The 14,249-nt window shown below is 42.0% G+C and overlaps 1 protein-coding gene across 4 annotated transcripts; it reads left to right on the forward strand.

Annotated features, from left to right (window-relative positions):
• Positions 1 to 112: 112 nt before the first annotated feature.
• On the forward strand, positions 113 to 12,801 carry LOC138169274 (ras-related and estrogen-regulated growth inhibitor-like protein). 4 transcript variants are annotated; one of them, XM_069098597.1, is made up of 6 exons: positions 113 to 252; positions 1,984 to 2,214; positions 8,095 to 8,296; positions 8,720 to 8,773; positions 10,170 to 10,246; positions 11,693 to 12,801. In XM_069098597.1, the coding sequence occupies exons 3-6, from the start codon at positions 8,158 to 8,160 to the stop codon at positions 12,116 to 12,118; spliced, it is 696 nt and encodes a 231-aa protein (XP_068954698.1). In that variant the 5' UTR covers positions 113 to 252; positions 1,984 to 2,214; positions 8,095 to 8,157; the 3' UTR covers positions 12,119 to 12,801. The 4 variants fall into 4 exon arrangements, with proteins under 4 accessions (XP_068954698.1, XP_068954696.1, XP_068954699.1 ...); XM_069098596.1 differs by having other exon boundaries at positions 117 to 252; positions 1,882 to 2,214; XM_069098595.1 differs by lacking the exon at positions 1,984 to 2,214 and having other exon boundaries at positions 115 to 252.
• The last annotated feature ends 1,448 nt before the right edge of the window (positions 12,802 to 14,249 follow it).

Here is a 14,249-nt window from a genome sequence, read left to right on the forward strand (position 1 = left end):
TCATCACACTTCAGAACACCACACAGACACTATGGACAGGCACTGAAAAAGGCTGTTCCTCATCACAATTCAGAACACCACGTGTGCATACATACACACACACACACACACACACACACTCTGGCATCTCTGCCATTCATCCCTAAAGCACATATTCCTTTCCTCATCATGCTATATCCCCTTCTGCTATGTGAACATTCTCCACTAATGGGGTCCCAGAAATAGTTGGATTTTCATGAAGAGCCTAAAAATGTAAGTAATTGGGGGAAAGGGTGGGTGGGTTCCAGTTGGAATCCTGATATTCCAAAGTAGGGCAATGCCCCCTTGATGCCAGTTGGTTATAGCTCTGCATTCTTTCCACAAACCACTTTCCACAAGTTACTTGGTTGGGAAATTCTTTGATTGGCCCACAGTATTCCCATGACATCTCAGGAGCCACAATCAGACAACAGCAGTGCTCTGGTTATTTGCAAAGCCTTTCCCAGGTCTTTGTATCCTTAGTGTCTGTAGGAAACACAGTGCCATGAAAAAATAGGGATTGAATAAATGTTAGTTGGTGCTGCTTTTGCTACAAGCAAACATGGTATAGTGAAAGAAAAAGGATGGACTTGGAATCAGGAAAAACTGCTTCAAATCATGCCTCATATGGTTACCACTGATCCTAAGCCAAACATTTCTTTTAGCCCCAGTTTCCCCAACTTTTTAAATAATAGCCCCTACTTCTGAGGGCTGGGGTGAGGCCTTGAATAAGATAACATATGTAAAGTGCTTTGTATTATTGTAAAGAAATGTAAAGGCAAGTGCTGAAAGGAAGGGTTTGTTGTTTTTTTTTTTCCGCACAAGCTATTCATGGATACAACAGAAAACAGACCCCAAAAAAGGTCCGAGGAAAACCGTCAGTATCCTGGAGCTTCAGGAATCTGAGTTAATCCAGTCTTTTACAGATCAATCAATCAACAAGTGATTATTAAATGCCTACAATGTTCCATACCCTGGGGATGCAAGGACAAAAGCAAAATAGTCCCTGTCCTCTAGAAGATTACATTCTGACTGAGGGACAACAAGCCCATTTGTAGATGTACACAAAGCACATACAAAAAGATAAAACAATTTGGGAGTAGGAAGAGTGGATGTGGGGAAGATATTAGCCAGTGGAGAACCAGGAAAAATCTCATGCATAGAAAAGGGAAGGAAAAGGACATTTGTACTAAGAAAACTTAAAATTGTATTTGAAGATCTTCCTGAAGAGGAAAAAGAAGATTGAATGCAACTAGGTGGCACAGTGGATAGAGTTCTGGGTGGGGAGTCAAGAAGACCTGAGTTCAAATTTAACCTCAGATACTAGCTGTGTGATCCTAGGCAAGTCATTTGACCTCTCTCTGCCCCAATTTCTTTAACTGTAAAATGAGGGCCATAATAGCACATACCTACTTATGGAGTTGTGAGAATCAAATGAGATAATATTTTTGAAATGCTTAAAACGGTTCCTGGCACATAGTAGGAGTTTAATAAATGCTTGTTCTGTTATAAGACAGTTCCAAAAGACTCATGAAGGAATGGTATATCCACATCCAGAGAAAGAACTATAAAGTCTGAATGCAGATCAAAGGGAACTGCTTGCTCTCTCTCTTTTGTATTTTGTTTTGTTGCATTCCTTATTTCTTGTTGTTCGCTCCATTGGTTATAATTCTTCTTTACACCTTAACTAATGTTTAATGTGAAGATATTTGTAGAACCTATATCAGACTGCCATGGGAAGGGGGAGGAGAAGGAGGGGAAGAAAATTTGGAACTCAAGGGATTGTGGAACTGAATGTTGTAAACTAAAAGTAAATAAATAAATGTGCAAAATAATAATAAATGCTTGTTCCTTGTACTCAAGAATGATCTAGTATAGCCGCAGAATCTATGAGCTGAGAGATCATCCAGAAAGGGGCAGAGAAAAAAAAAGAAAAATAGCAGCAGTCTGTCATTCCCTCTTCAGGATTCGTCATCATCTTCCTGGGACATATAACCAAGACATAACAAAGAACCACGGGAGACTAATAAAAATAATGGCAACCACCAACTACTGGTGATTCGAATGGGCACAAATAACACTTCCTGAAGGAACCTAAAAACTTGTCAATGATGAAAAAGTCTTGGACAAGAAACTGAAGACCAAGAAGGCACACACAGACTGTGCTTTTGTCACTGCTGTCAACTGAAGGCAAAGGTAGAGAAGAGGAAATTAATTTGGGGAGTGAATAGTTGCCTAAGAAGGTGCTGTCTGAGAATGAGATTTGGGTTTCTGCCTCACAGCTTACAATATAGGATTGAAAGATTCTTGGCCAGGGATGGCCATGATTTGTTGTTGAGTTTAGTTGTTTTTTTTTTTAACTTGAAAAATAGACTTTATTTGTATCAGTGGTATTGTGTGACATCCTGTATGGTGGAACTGATTACAGCAAAAATTCATGGATACAAATAAAAGAGTAGTCTCTCCCTTGTTCTGTCACCCCAGGGTGTCCTCTTAAGAGGGATTGGGAGATGGGAGCAATGATGCTCAGAAACCAAGGAGCTCTCTGGCAAGATCCAGTTAAAATCCAGGCTTCCCATGTGGTATACACACAGACACATAAGCTTTTTTTGTAATAGCAAAAATTAAAAATGGAAGTTAAAGAGATAACCATCCCCTAGAGAAACGCTGAATAAATTTTGGCATGTGAATGTAATGGAATATGACTGTGCTGTAAGAAATGAGGAAACACATGATTTCAGAGACATGGAAATGCATGTATAAATTGATGCAAAGAGAAGTGAGCAGAACCAGAGGAACAATTTATACTATAACATCAAAATAATAAAACTAAACAATTTTGAAGACACATATAAACTGATGAAGAATGAAATGGATAGAACAGGAGAACAATTCATATAATAGTAGGAGCACCCTAAAAACAAACAACTTTGAAAGCTGTAAGAATTCTAATCAACATAGTGACCATCCGGGGCGGCTAGGTGGCGCAGTGAGTAAAGCGCTGGCCCTGGAGTCGGGAGGACCTGTTCCAGCCTGAGACACTTAACACCCACACAAAAATACTAGCCATGTAACCTTGGGCAAGTTACTTAACCCCAAATTACCCTCCAAAAGGCAAAAAAAAAAAAAAAACAGTGACCATCCATGATACTAGAGGACCAATAATGAAGCATACTAATTCACTTCTTGAAAGAGAGGTGATGGACTCAGTAGACAGATTGAGACATTTCTTTTTTGGACATGACCAGAGAAGGGATTTATTTTACTGAGCTATGCATATTTGTTAAAAGGATTATTTTCCCCATTGAAATAGACTGGGAAGAAAAATAGATTTCTGTTAAAAAAAATGTTTTTAAACGATAGTGTAAAGAGTAGCTGTAAGGACATAATAAGAATAGCACCTGAGATACCCAGAAATTCACAGGACATCAAATCCAGAAAAAAAGATCCAGAAGAAAAATGCCTAGCATTAGGTAGCAGGAAGAACTAGAAGGGGCAAATTTGAAGTCGCTATCCCTGAGACTTGGTCAGATGGAAGCTATGAGGAGCAAGGCTGCATTGTATATTAAGTAAATCTGCTTGTGAGGAAATCCAAGAATTATTGAAGGGACAGCGTGAAGGAGAACATTTGGGTGAAAGTCAATGAAGGAAAAACAAGTGTTTCCCCTTCACTCAAGCACTCTACTGACCACCTGCAGAAAAATAGGGAGTAGCCTGATCCAGAGACGTGCTCGCAGGCTATTGGACATTTTAAATCGAATGTCTCATAGACGATAGACAGAAGTTGCTCCATTCTTATACTGTTTTTATGTTCTCTCCAAAAAACAATGACCTGGGAAGGACAAAACAAAAATGACTAATAGGGAATGTATTTCCAAGATAAATAGGGAGAGAACATTGTACTCCCTATTTATCTTGGAAATCCATTAAGTGGACCTTGCCAGAGAGCTCCTTATACTTGGAAATCCAGGTATGATGGCTCAATCATTGTCAAAAGACTCCAAAAAAAAATTCCAAAAATTTTTTCAAAAAATCATAGAAAATAGAAACACTGCAAAGTTGGAAAAAGATAGATTTCCCAATTTAAAAAAAAAAAAAAGGAAGAGAACAGAGTCTCCAATTAATTATATACTAATAAATTTGACTTCAATTCCAGGGAAACTTCTAGAATGTATTATTAAAGAGACATTTGGTAAATATCTAGAAGAGAAAAACGTGATTACAAAGAGCCATCATGACTTCATTAAGAACAATTCATTTTTTTAGACATAGCCGAGTTTCCTCCCCTTTTTTTGCGGGGATGGGGAGATGGGACAGGATTATTAAACTAGTTAATGAGAAAAATGCTGAGAATATAGTTTAACTGGATTTGAGCAAAGTTTTTCATATTGTTGAAAGCTGATCTTGGGGAGAACATAATTGGTTACATTTTGTCATATATTTACTATTTTTTCTTTTTATTGTGATGCCTCTTTGATATGTGTTGAATATCTCCCACAATACTTCCCTTCCTCCTAATAGCTTTATGACTAACAACAATCAATCCCCTTCCTTCTCTTAGAAGGAATATTAGATAGGATACTATTTATTTATTTATTTTGCTTTTTTGGAGAAGGGGAAGGCAGGGGTTAAGTGACTTGCCCAAGGTTACACAGCTAATAAATGTTTAAGTGTCTGAGGCCAAATTTGAACTCAGGTCCTCCTGATTCCAGGGCCAGTGCTCTATTCACTGCGCCACCTGGCCACCCCAAGGATACTATTTAATAACACTCTTAGTAGGCCCTTAACAAATGCTTCTTGACTGACTGACTAAAAAAAAAAAGATAATATTTTCTTTGTTATGGTATAAAAGACTTTGCTAGCAAGGACACATTATTTCCTTCATAACAAGTGATAGATATCCCCTTTTTGTTGTATTAAGTATTTTTTCTTACCTACATACTATATTTTCTCTTGCCAAAACTGCTTTATAAGAAACTTTCTCATATAGTTCAGTAAGAGAGAGAGACATACACACATATACATATAGATTTATCTCATATATGTGTGTATATATCTGTACAAACATATGTACATATGTGAGATAGAGAAATAGATCTATATATAGATAGATAAAGATATATACACATAGACATTTATTTGTTCCCTCATGTCTTACAGCATAATAGTATTCCATTACATTCACATGCCACACTTGGTTCATCCATTACCTAATGTGTGTGTGTGTGTGTGTGTAGAGAGAGAGGGCTGAGTATATACATATACATACACACATGTCACCTGCAAAGGAATAAGACACAAATGTTCAGCGTGAATAAACTTCATTTTCCCTGTCTGTCTGAATTCTATACTGACTTGTTCAGGCAGCAGCTAATAAGCACCCCAAAAACTCTCATCATAATTTTTCATCCTATTCTTATAGGCAAGATGGAGAAATATGGATTAGGCAATAACACAATTAGATTCCTTCAGAACTGGTTGAATGACCAGTCTCAAAGAGGAGTTTAATGGTTTAATGTCAATGTAGTACAGGATCTCTAGTGAAATACCTCAAGAATCTATGCCTGGCCCTATGCTATTTAAAATTTTATCAATTCAGTTCACTAAAAACATTTATGAAGCAATGACTGTGTTCCAGACACTGTTCTAAGCACTGAGGATAAAAGATTAAAAAAAAAAAGACTTCAAGGATTAATAATCTATAAAATAATCTAATGGGAGACGACAACACAAAAGGAAGCTGAAAAGGAGTGAGGCCACCAGGGGGTACCTGGTACTAGGGCATGATGCTCCATGGAGTGGAAATCAAACAGAGCCACTGATGAAAAACGTAGAGTTACTTGCAAAGTTCTGAGCCTGCTATAAAGGAAGGCTTTGGGCAGTTTCTTGCTCCACCTTCTAGTCCTCCAATCAGAGGGCCCTGAGGCATTGAGTATCAAAAACTGAGTTAATATGCACAGTTATGAGATTTTAGGAGATCTGCTTTTCCTGGAGGAGGCATGACATTCTGTAGAGTAGAAACCAGTCAGAGCCGCTAATGAAAAATGGAGAGTCATTTAACATAATAGCATCTATGGTATGTTCATCATGTTTGCAGATGACCCAGAGTTGGGAGGGGAATAGCTAACATCCTGGGTGACAGAATTAGGATCCAAAAGGATCTTGACAGGCTGTAATATTGGACTGAATTTGGCAAGAGGAAACTCAATAGAAATAAATACAACATGTTATACTTGGTTATCAAACCAAAAAGAAAAATCAACTTTATGAGTATGAGATGGGGCAGGCCTAGTTAGAAAGCAGCAGTTCTAAAAAAGAATTTGGACTTCAAGGTCAAAATGAATCAGCAGTGTGGTGTGGTAGCCACTTTTTTTTTCTTTAAGCAATTGGGGTTAAGTAACTTGCTCAAGTTACACAGCCAGGTGTTTCTGGGTGGGTGCTAAGTGTCTGAGCCCAGATTCGATCCCCAGGTCATCCCGACACTGGGGCCAGTGCTCTTACTCGCTGTGCTACCTGGTCACCCCTAGTAGCCACTTTTTTTAAGAGGCAGTCAGGCTTATGTGACTTGGTCACAGAGCTAAGTAAGTGTTGGAGACCAGATTTGAACTGAGGTTCTCCTGATTCCAGGGCTGGTGCTCTATCCACTATGCTACCTGGATGTCCTAGTGGCCAAAATTTAATTTGATCTTGGGGGTTGGCAGGGGACAGGGAATATAGTTTATAAGAATATAGATTATGATAGACCCACTGTATTTCATCTGGAGTATTCTGCTCATTTCTGAGCCTCGGTTCCCTGCATCTGTGGAATGAAGAGACTGAATGAGTTTTTAGGTACATTTGACTCAACCATATAGGACATAAAGAAGAGTAATAAGACTAGAAGGATAGAGCCAGAGCTTCATGTGCCAAATAGACAAGTTTATATTAGATTCTAGAGATAACAGGGGGCCACTGGAGTTTATTGAGTGGTCTCATGACACGATCAGACTGTCCTTTAGAGAAACCTCTTTGGCAACTTGTGGTGGATGGATTGGAGAGGGGAGAGTCTTGAAGTAGGTACAGAAAGGTAATAATTAGCAGGGCTTGAGTTCAAAACCAGATGGTTTGATTACAAAACAAATATAGGATAAAAAAGAGCGGGAGAAACACACTCAGCCCACTGCCCTGTAATGACCACAGAAAAAGTGTACCTCCTTAGGAGGGACCAGCAAACACCAACACCCCCCAGAAACCTCTTTTCATAAACCAGAAGGACCACATGGACAGTTGGGTTGGATTGAAGCAAGTAAAAAGGTAACAAGCCCAGGTTTGGCGCCCAAGGCAGCAGTAGGATGCTTGGGTCCCCAGGTTATCCCTAGAGGGACAGAGCCCCAGGATAAAGCATACTGTGTGTCTCTCTGGTCCCATCTTTATATAGCTCACAATGAACAAAATGATATTTAAATGAAAATCAGGAGCTGAATTAAAGGAAAAGAAGTCACAAGGAGGTGGGGAGGGGAGAAGAGGAAAGGGATAGTCCTGCCTATTTGCCTCAGTGAGGGTAGATAAATGCATGTTATCTCTAGGTGGGATATATGTGTATGCATGTATGCATGTATTGTGTGTGTGTGTGTATAAAACCTCAGCCCTCTCATAAGCCTCTTTGGCCTTCCACACTAGCTGCCTCTCAGGATACTAGTCAGATGCCCATACCACGTTCCTCACCACTCCCAAGGTCCCCTACCCCTCAAACACGGGGCCCTAGGGGTAGTGCCAATCCTGTGCATCCTCAGGATGGCTTTGCCCACTGTCCCCTTTCCTCTCTGGTGCCCCTCTCCGAGCTGACTTCAGCATTTTTAGGACTACAGACTGTAAGCACCATGGGGGTGGTGGGAGGTCCTGGTCTACAAGTATGCCCACTCTATGTGTATACTTGCTGGGTGTCTTCTCCATGATGCTCTGCCCTCTGTGAGCGTGCTCTGAGGGAGTCTTACCTAATAGTAAGTGCTCTGTGTGTGTCCTCCCCTTCTTTCCTGTTCACTTCCCCCCCCTCCCCGAAATGGTATGACCCATGTTGATTACCTGTGTCCTGGCCAGGAAGGGAGTCTGCATTTCAGTGTCTTTAGCAGCCCAGGCAGAAGGGCAAGGCTGGCTCTCCTGATGGTCCTCCGGTTCCCCTTGCGCCGAAGTGCCAGCTTTACCCTGGAGTGCAGGACCTTGTTTGAGACACCCGACCCCACCGTACTTACCATGGAAGCCAATGTGTTGGTGATGGGAGCAGAGAACGTTGGAAAGTCAGGTGAGAACCCCCACCCTATACAAGGCTAGATCCCCAGGCTTCTGCCATACCAGGAAAGGGTATTAGGAGCATAATGTGGGAGGGGGGAGGCTGATAGAGTGTCTTTGGCATTGGGTGACAGTAATCCATTGACAAATTGAATATCTGCCTGGCACCCCTGGTAGAGAAGTGTAACACAGCACCTACCTAGACCAATTAAGCCTTGGTTATTGCCAATGCATCCAGCCCAGGGCTCAACCATTGATAGTCACTTGGACCAATGTTCAGCTAGCACCCAACAGGTGCCCTTGTGCGAGCGAGACCTAGGCATACAGGCAGCTCTCTCAAGGCTTAGGATCAGAGTAAACTAGGGTGTTCTCTTCTCCCAGGACTGGCTTCCCTCCCTGACCAGGGGTCTTCTCTCTGTTTTCCTTTGCCTTGTAGCTCTGACCGTTCGTTTCCTGACCCGACGATTCATCGGAGAATATGGGGACCTGGGTGAGTCCTGGCCTGGTTGTTGCTGGGCAGATGTTGCTAATTGTTTCCTACATGTTCAGGGCAGAAAACGTGGCTCACTTAACAGAATGGGAGTTGTTGGTTAATTGGATGAGGAAGTGACAGCAGTGATAATTGGCACAGCCTCCGGTGTCCAGCCCTAATGATGACCCTCCTGGGGACCAAGCTGCTAATGAGACTGATGAGGTTCTCATCATGCTCAGAGGTCTTTTTTCACCTTTCCTCTAGGAGCTCAGGAAGCCTCCTCCAAGTTCTCTATCACCTCTGGAAACTTCCATCTCTCCTTCTTCAGGTCCCTGCTCTTCTCTAACCCTGGCTCTGTCTCTTCTTCATGGTTAGGATTCACTCCTTTATTTTTCTTCACTGGCAGCTACACCAGAACATATAGCACTTGGGTTTTGTCTTTTTCCATCCACCACAGTCCCAGTGCTCAACACTTCCGTAAACACGTGAACCTTCTCTCATCTCATTTGATGTCAGCATGCTCAGTCCTACCTGGCTATCCTGCCCCCATCCTTGTCCCACCTTTACCTGGTATACCCTGGTCATAGGACCAGTTCTGTCACCCAGTTTGAGACATTCCTTTGCGTCACTTATCCTGCCTGTCTGGAGGAATCTATGTTTGAAGGATTTATTCTTGCCCAGTAAATTAGTGACCAATCCCAGACAAGTGTTCTAAAGGTTTCCTTGACATGGAGGTGGGGGGGGAAGGGAGGAAAGAGGCATGAGTATAAGGTAATGAGATTGGTCAGAATGATTGATATATTCAAATGAGTGTTATCTCCCTTAGAATCATCCTCTAGAGAGGAAAGCTAGGGACTCATCCCAGCAGTACAGCTACCAAACATTTCAGGAGTCTCCAGAACCAATTCAGGAATCTTCTTACTTCATAGACACACCTTGGTTTGGCTTGGCAGGTTGATTACCACCTTATTCAGGCTCCAAATGACTTTTGGCTATTTCCAAAACTAAAATCCTCTCAAAGAACAAAGATTCACCACAATTGATGCCAGAAGATTATTTTTGTAGCTCTAAATGGAACACTATACAATATGAATTTATTAAGTTCTTGCTATATGCTAGGCATTGCACTGGTCAATAGGGGTACAAAGACAAAGAAATGAGTAGTTCCTACCCTCAAGGAGCTTGCATTTTGCTGGAGATAATAAAAATGCTATGTTATAGAGTGTTGTTTCCCCTGAACCTACAATATCCAAACCTTGTGCTCTCTCCTCTCCAATCTTGGTATGATGGCAAAACTGGAGATGACTTGGAATCTTTGTGGTAGAGATAAGAAGGTAAATGGATAAGGAAAAAGAGCTTGATGGAGAAGTTTTCCAAGATTGAAAAACATGGTCGTTTTTGTTCTCTGGCACAGAATCAATCTACAGCCGAAGCCTGGACGTGGAGGGCAGGAAAATTCTCTTCCATGTCTGGGATTTCCCCAGTTCCCAGGTAGGTATATTCTCACAAGTAGAAATCAACACTTCCTTGGTGGAATGCTAGGCCAATAGAGGTTTCATGTTGAGTCACACGGGGACAAGGGAGTGAGAGCACCAGACAGGCCTGTTGCATTTGCCATGCAATCTCTTAAGCCTAGAGTTCTTGCCTAGGACACTAGAGTCAAGAAGACCTTGGGTTCAAATCTTCTTTCTGACACTTGCTAGCTCAGTAACCATGGACAAATCACTTAGCCTTTTAAAGGATGTTTCCCCTTCTCTAAAGTGGGAATAATGGTATTTTATAGTACCTATCTCATAAGGTATCATGAGACTCAAATGAGAAAACATACTTAAAATGCGTTACAAACTTTAAAGCACTTAAAAATGTCACTTATTGTTCCATGATACCCCCTGCCCCAGCTGACAACCCAGCCATGCCTTGTGAGGAACATGTAGACAGCCTTGGGCTGTTGGCTTCTATGCAGGTTTTCTCCCCAGAGACTCTGGCAACTCCTAACTTTGGATCCACACGATGCAATGTTTTTGTCCTAGTCTCTGATACCAACAAGTTGTTTGACCTTGGACAAGACATTTATCTTCTCTGAATTGAGTTTTCTCACCTGTAAAGTGAGGAGCCAGTATTAGATATCTTAAAGGTTCTTTCTAGCCCTAATATTCTCTGATTAGATGGCATCTAAGGTTCCTTTCTACTCTAAAATTCTGCCAATCCACAAGCATTTATGCTAAGTAAGTACTGAGGATACAAAGAAAAGGAAAAACAAGGTACATCATAATGGGGGAGACAACATGCCAGTAACTATGTATATCATATAGCTACGTACGAGATAAATAACTGGCAAATGGGAGGCAATTGCAAAGGGAAAGCCCTTACAGTGCAGGGGGGAAAGGAGAAGGTGGCCCTCATGGGAAGCTCTTCTAGAAGTTTCTATAACCTGAGCCATGTGAATGAAATATCTTGGGAAAGGAGAGGATGTTTATTAGGATGTAGACTGATACTCTCAGTTCCCTAGTTTTGGCTTTGTCTATGCAGTATATACATATCATAAAACCAAAGAGCTCAGGCAGTTTGGTGGTTTGAGTCTGTCCAATTCTATGACCCCGTTTGGGGTTTTTTCGGCAAAGATACTGGGGTGGTTTGCCATTTCCAGATGAGGAAACTGAGACAAATAGGGTTAAAGTGATGTGGCCAGAGTCATACAGCTAGGGTCTGAGATCAGATCTGAACTCATGAAGCTGAGTCTTGCTGATTCCAAGCCCAAGCACCACCTAGCTGCCCAAGGTAGGATTGACCCATGATGAATTTCCAGGAAAGAAAAGGTTAGAAACACCTACCTGCCCTTGGGTAGCATCTAAGACTTCCCTAGATGCACAGATTCACCTTCTTAGTGGTTCTTTATCCTTGATATTCCACCTCAACTTCTCTTCCTCCTCTTCTCAGGGTCAGGCCAACCAGCACTCCTCAGAAGAGAAGAGGATCCAGTGGGCAGATGGCTTCATCTTGGTCTATAGCATCTGTGATAGGGCCAGTTTCCACATCCTTCCCACCAAAGTGCAATTCATTAAGGTGGCCAAGGAGGGCCAGAACCCTGAGAAGGTGCCTATTGTCATTGTGGGCAATAAGAGGGACCTGGGCCACCACCGGGCAGTTTCCATTGAGGAAGGGAGGCTTCTGGCTCTCACCCTCAACTGTGACTTCTATGAAGTGTCAGCAGCCGAGGCCTCTCATGGAGCCCTTATGGTGTTCCAGGGGCTAGCCCAGCACTTTTGGCAGGCTCAACTGCCACCCCGAAGAGGTATTGGGATCCGGGGTATTGTTAAGAGTATGTCAGCAGTATTTGCCCAAAAGAGAACAGATTCCTTCTAAGCTGGTTCACCCAGCATCAATTTCCCTCCTAGTAAGTTATGTTAGTCAGTCATACATTTATTGAATACCTACTATGTACAGAGAAAGAAATAGAGCACTCATTCCCTGCCCTCAGTGAGCTTTTAATTTGTGAGCCCGGTGCCCACTCCACCACCTTTAACTACCATCTCTAGGGCTCCCAGATTAATATGTCACCATTCCAACCAAGATGGTACTGGCTTCCAGATTAGACTTGCCATATAATTGAGCCTGTTATGAAGCCCATGGGCCATCCTCTCTAGGTGTGGTCCCATTTTCCTAAGCTCTAGCAAAGATTAATTTGTTAGATGCAGTACTTCTGTGGTTCTTACCTATCTAGCGTCCTCCATATCTGAGGGATCCTTTGTAGCCTAGTAACTCTGGTCTCAGATACTCAATATGACTGCCCCTGAAGTCAAGGGCAATGTGTCATAGTGGAATGAGAAGGGAAATTGTAGGAAGAGCAACTTAAATCCTGGCCTTGCTTCTCTGACCTTGGGAAAGCTATCTTCTGGGCCTTAGTTTCCATTTTTCTCCAATGAGGGGATGAGACCTGACAATCATTAACATCTCTTCTAGTTCTGATATAGGTTTGTAAGCCCCAGAGGATGGATCTTTGTGAAGTTGTGTTTTGTGATTGTAGAATAAATTCTCTTTGATGGAGACTTTCTCATTGTCCATAATGACTTGGGGAGGAAGGGGACAACACTCACACGTCAGAGTTCATAGGTCCCTATAATAGCAGGATCCCAGGAAAGTTTCCCTTCAAAGGTTTTTGGTGGCCACATCTACTACACTCATACACATCTGGCATCTGTCAGCTTGCATCAAGTTGCCTAATCCCAGTTTATATAATCCCCTTCTGCTCTCCCCTGACTCCCAGGGTCCTTTTGCCCCTCTGTTGCTAAACTGAATTGGGCACTTTTTCTGGGAATCTCAGGAGTGATATTTAAGACAGGCAGGATACCCAGTTTTTATATTCCTGCTCATATCCCAGGGATTGCTGCTTCCTACCAATAGGAACTCTAAGGGCCCAGACCCCGGACCCTCAGGAAGCTAGCCATTGTCACAGTGACCAATTCTCCATTCTAGAGTCTTTTAGTTAGGGCCAACTTGGGCAAAACTGTGGCGTATACAAAACTTATTTTCATTGTCCCTCCTACTTGGTCATCTTTCACTCTCTCTATTCCCATTCTTACTCAATGCCTTCAAATTGTCTGTCACTTGGCTTTCTATAGATTCTTACAGCCAAGTCCCACTAAAATCAGGCCCCACTGGATCCCAACTTTCTCTTCTCTATCCCATTTTAAAAAATAGTGATGAGGTGTGTCATTCCCTCAGAACAGTATTATGTTTCTTGCTAATCTCATCAACTCTAAAGTGCTAAACCTGCTAGAGATATTTGTTTTTCAAATGGAGATAGCAAAGAAATTAATTTTTACTGGTGGGAATTTCAGAGAATTGAAGAGGGGCTATTCAGCAGGCTCCTCAAACTACACTACTTACATAAAAATAGGCACTTCCAATAGCCCCACAACTGACAGTGGTCTTAAGGCCTCTCAACCATCTTGCTAACCTGGACCAGAAGAATATTAATGCCTTCCAGAGCCTATTCTCATACACAATGACTCAGCAGAGCCCTCTACTGGGATAGGAAAATCCTCTGGTCATATGCTTCTGGGTTTGTCTTACTCAGCAAAAGGGTGAGATTCTGGAAGAGCAATTCATCCACATCCTACAAATAAGAAAAGTTTCCAAGGGCTTTTTAAAATTGGGCAGCTCAGGAAGATGAAGAGACTAAGTTTTACAGCACTAGGTTGGCCTGACCTCGGTAGAACGTAGGAGGAAGAGACAGGGGAGACCCATAGCCAAGCCGACAGGAATATTTATTGTATAGCAAGTGCATTTATTGTACATCTATAATAGTTGAGTTATAGGTAGGGAGATTCTGCTGTCCAGGACAGTCTCTGGCATCGACCCCAAGAGGATGGTAAAAGAGATGAAGCCTAAAGTCTTTCCACAGAGATGGATGGAGCAGCAGGGTGTGGTTTGGAGACCCAAGAGTAGTTTTAATGGGGTTCCCTGGAACAAAGGAATGTTTGTTGGTTGCATT

Source organism: Petaurus breviceps, unplaced genomic scaffold, assembly GCF_028583685.1.
Source record: "Petaurus breviceps papuanus isolate PSGF00001 unplaced genomic scaffold, PetGlider_PUasm1.0 37, whole genome shotgun sequence".
In the NCBI taxonomy this organism is placed as follows: domain Eukaryota; kingdom Metazoa; phylum Chordata; class Mammalia; order Diprotodontia; family Petauridae; genus Petaurus; species Petaurus breviceps.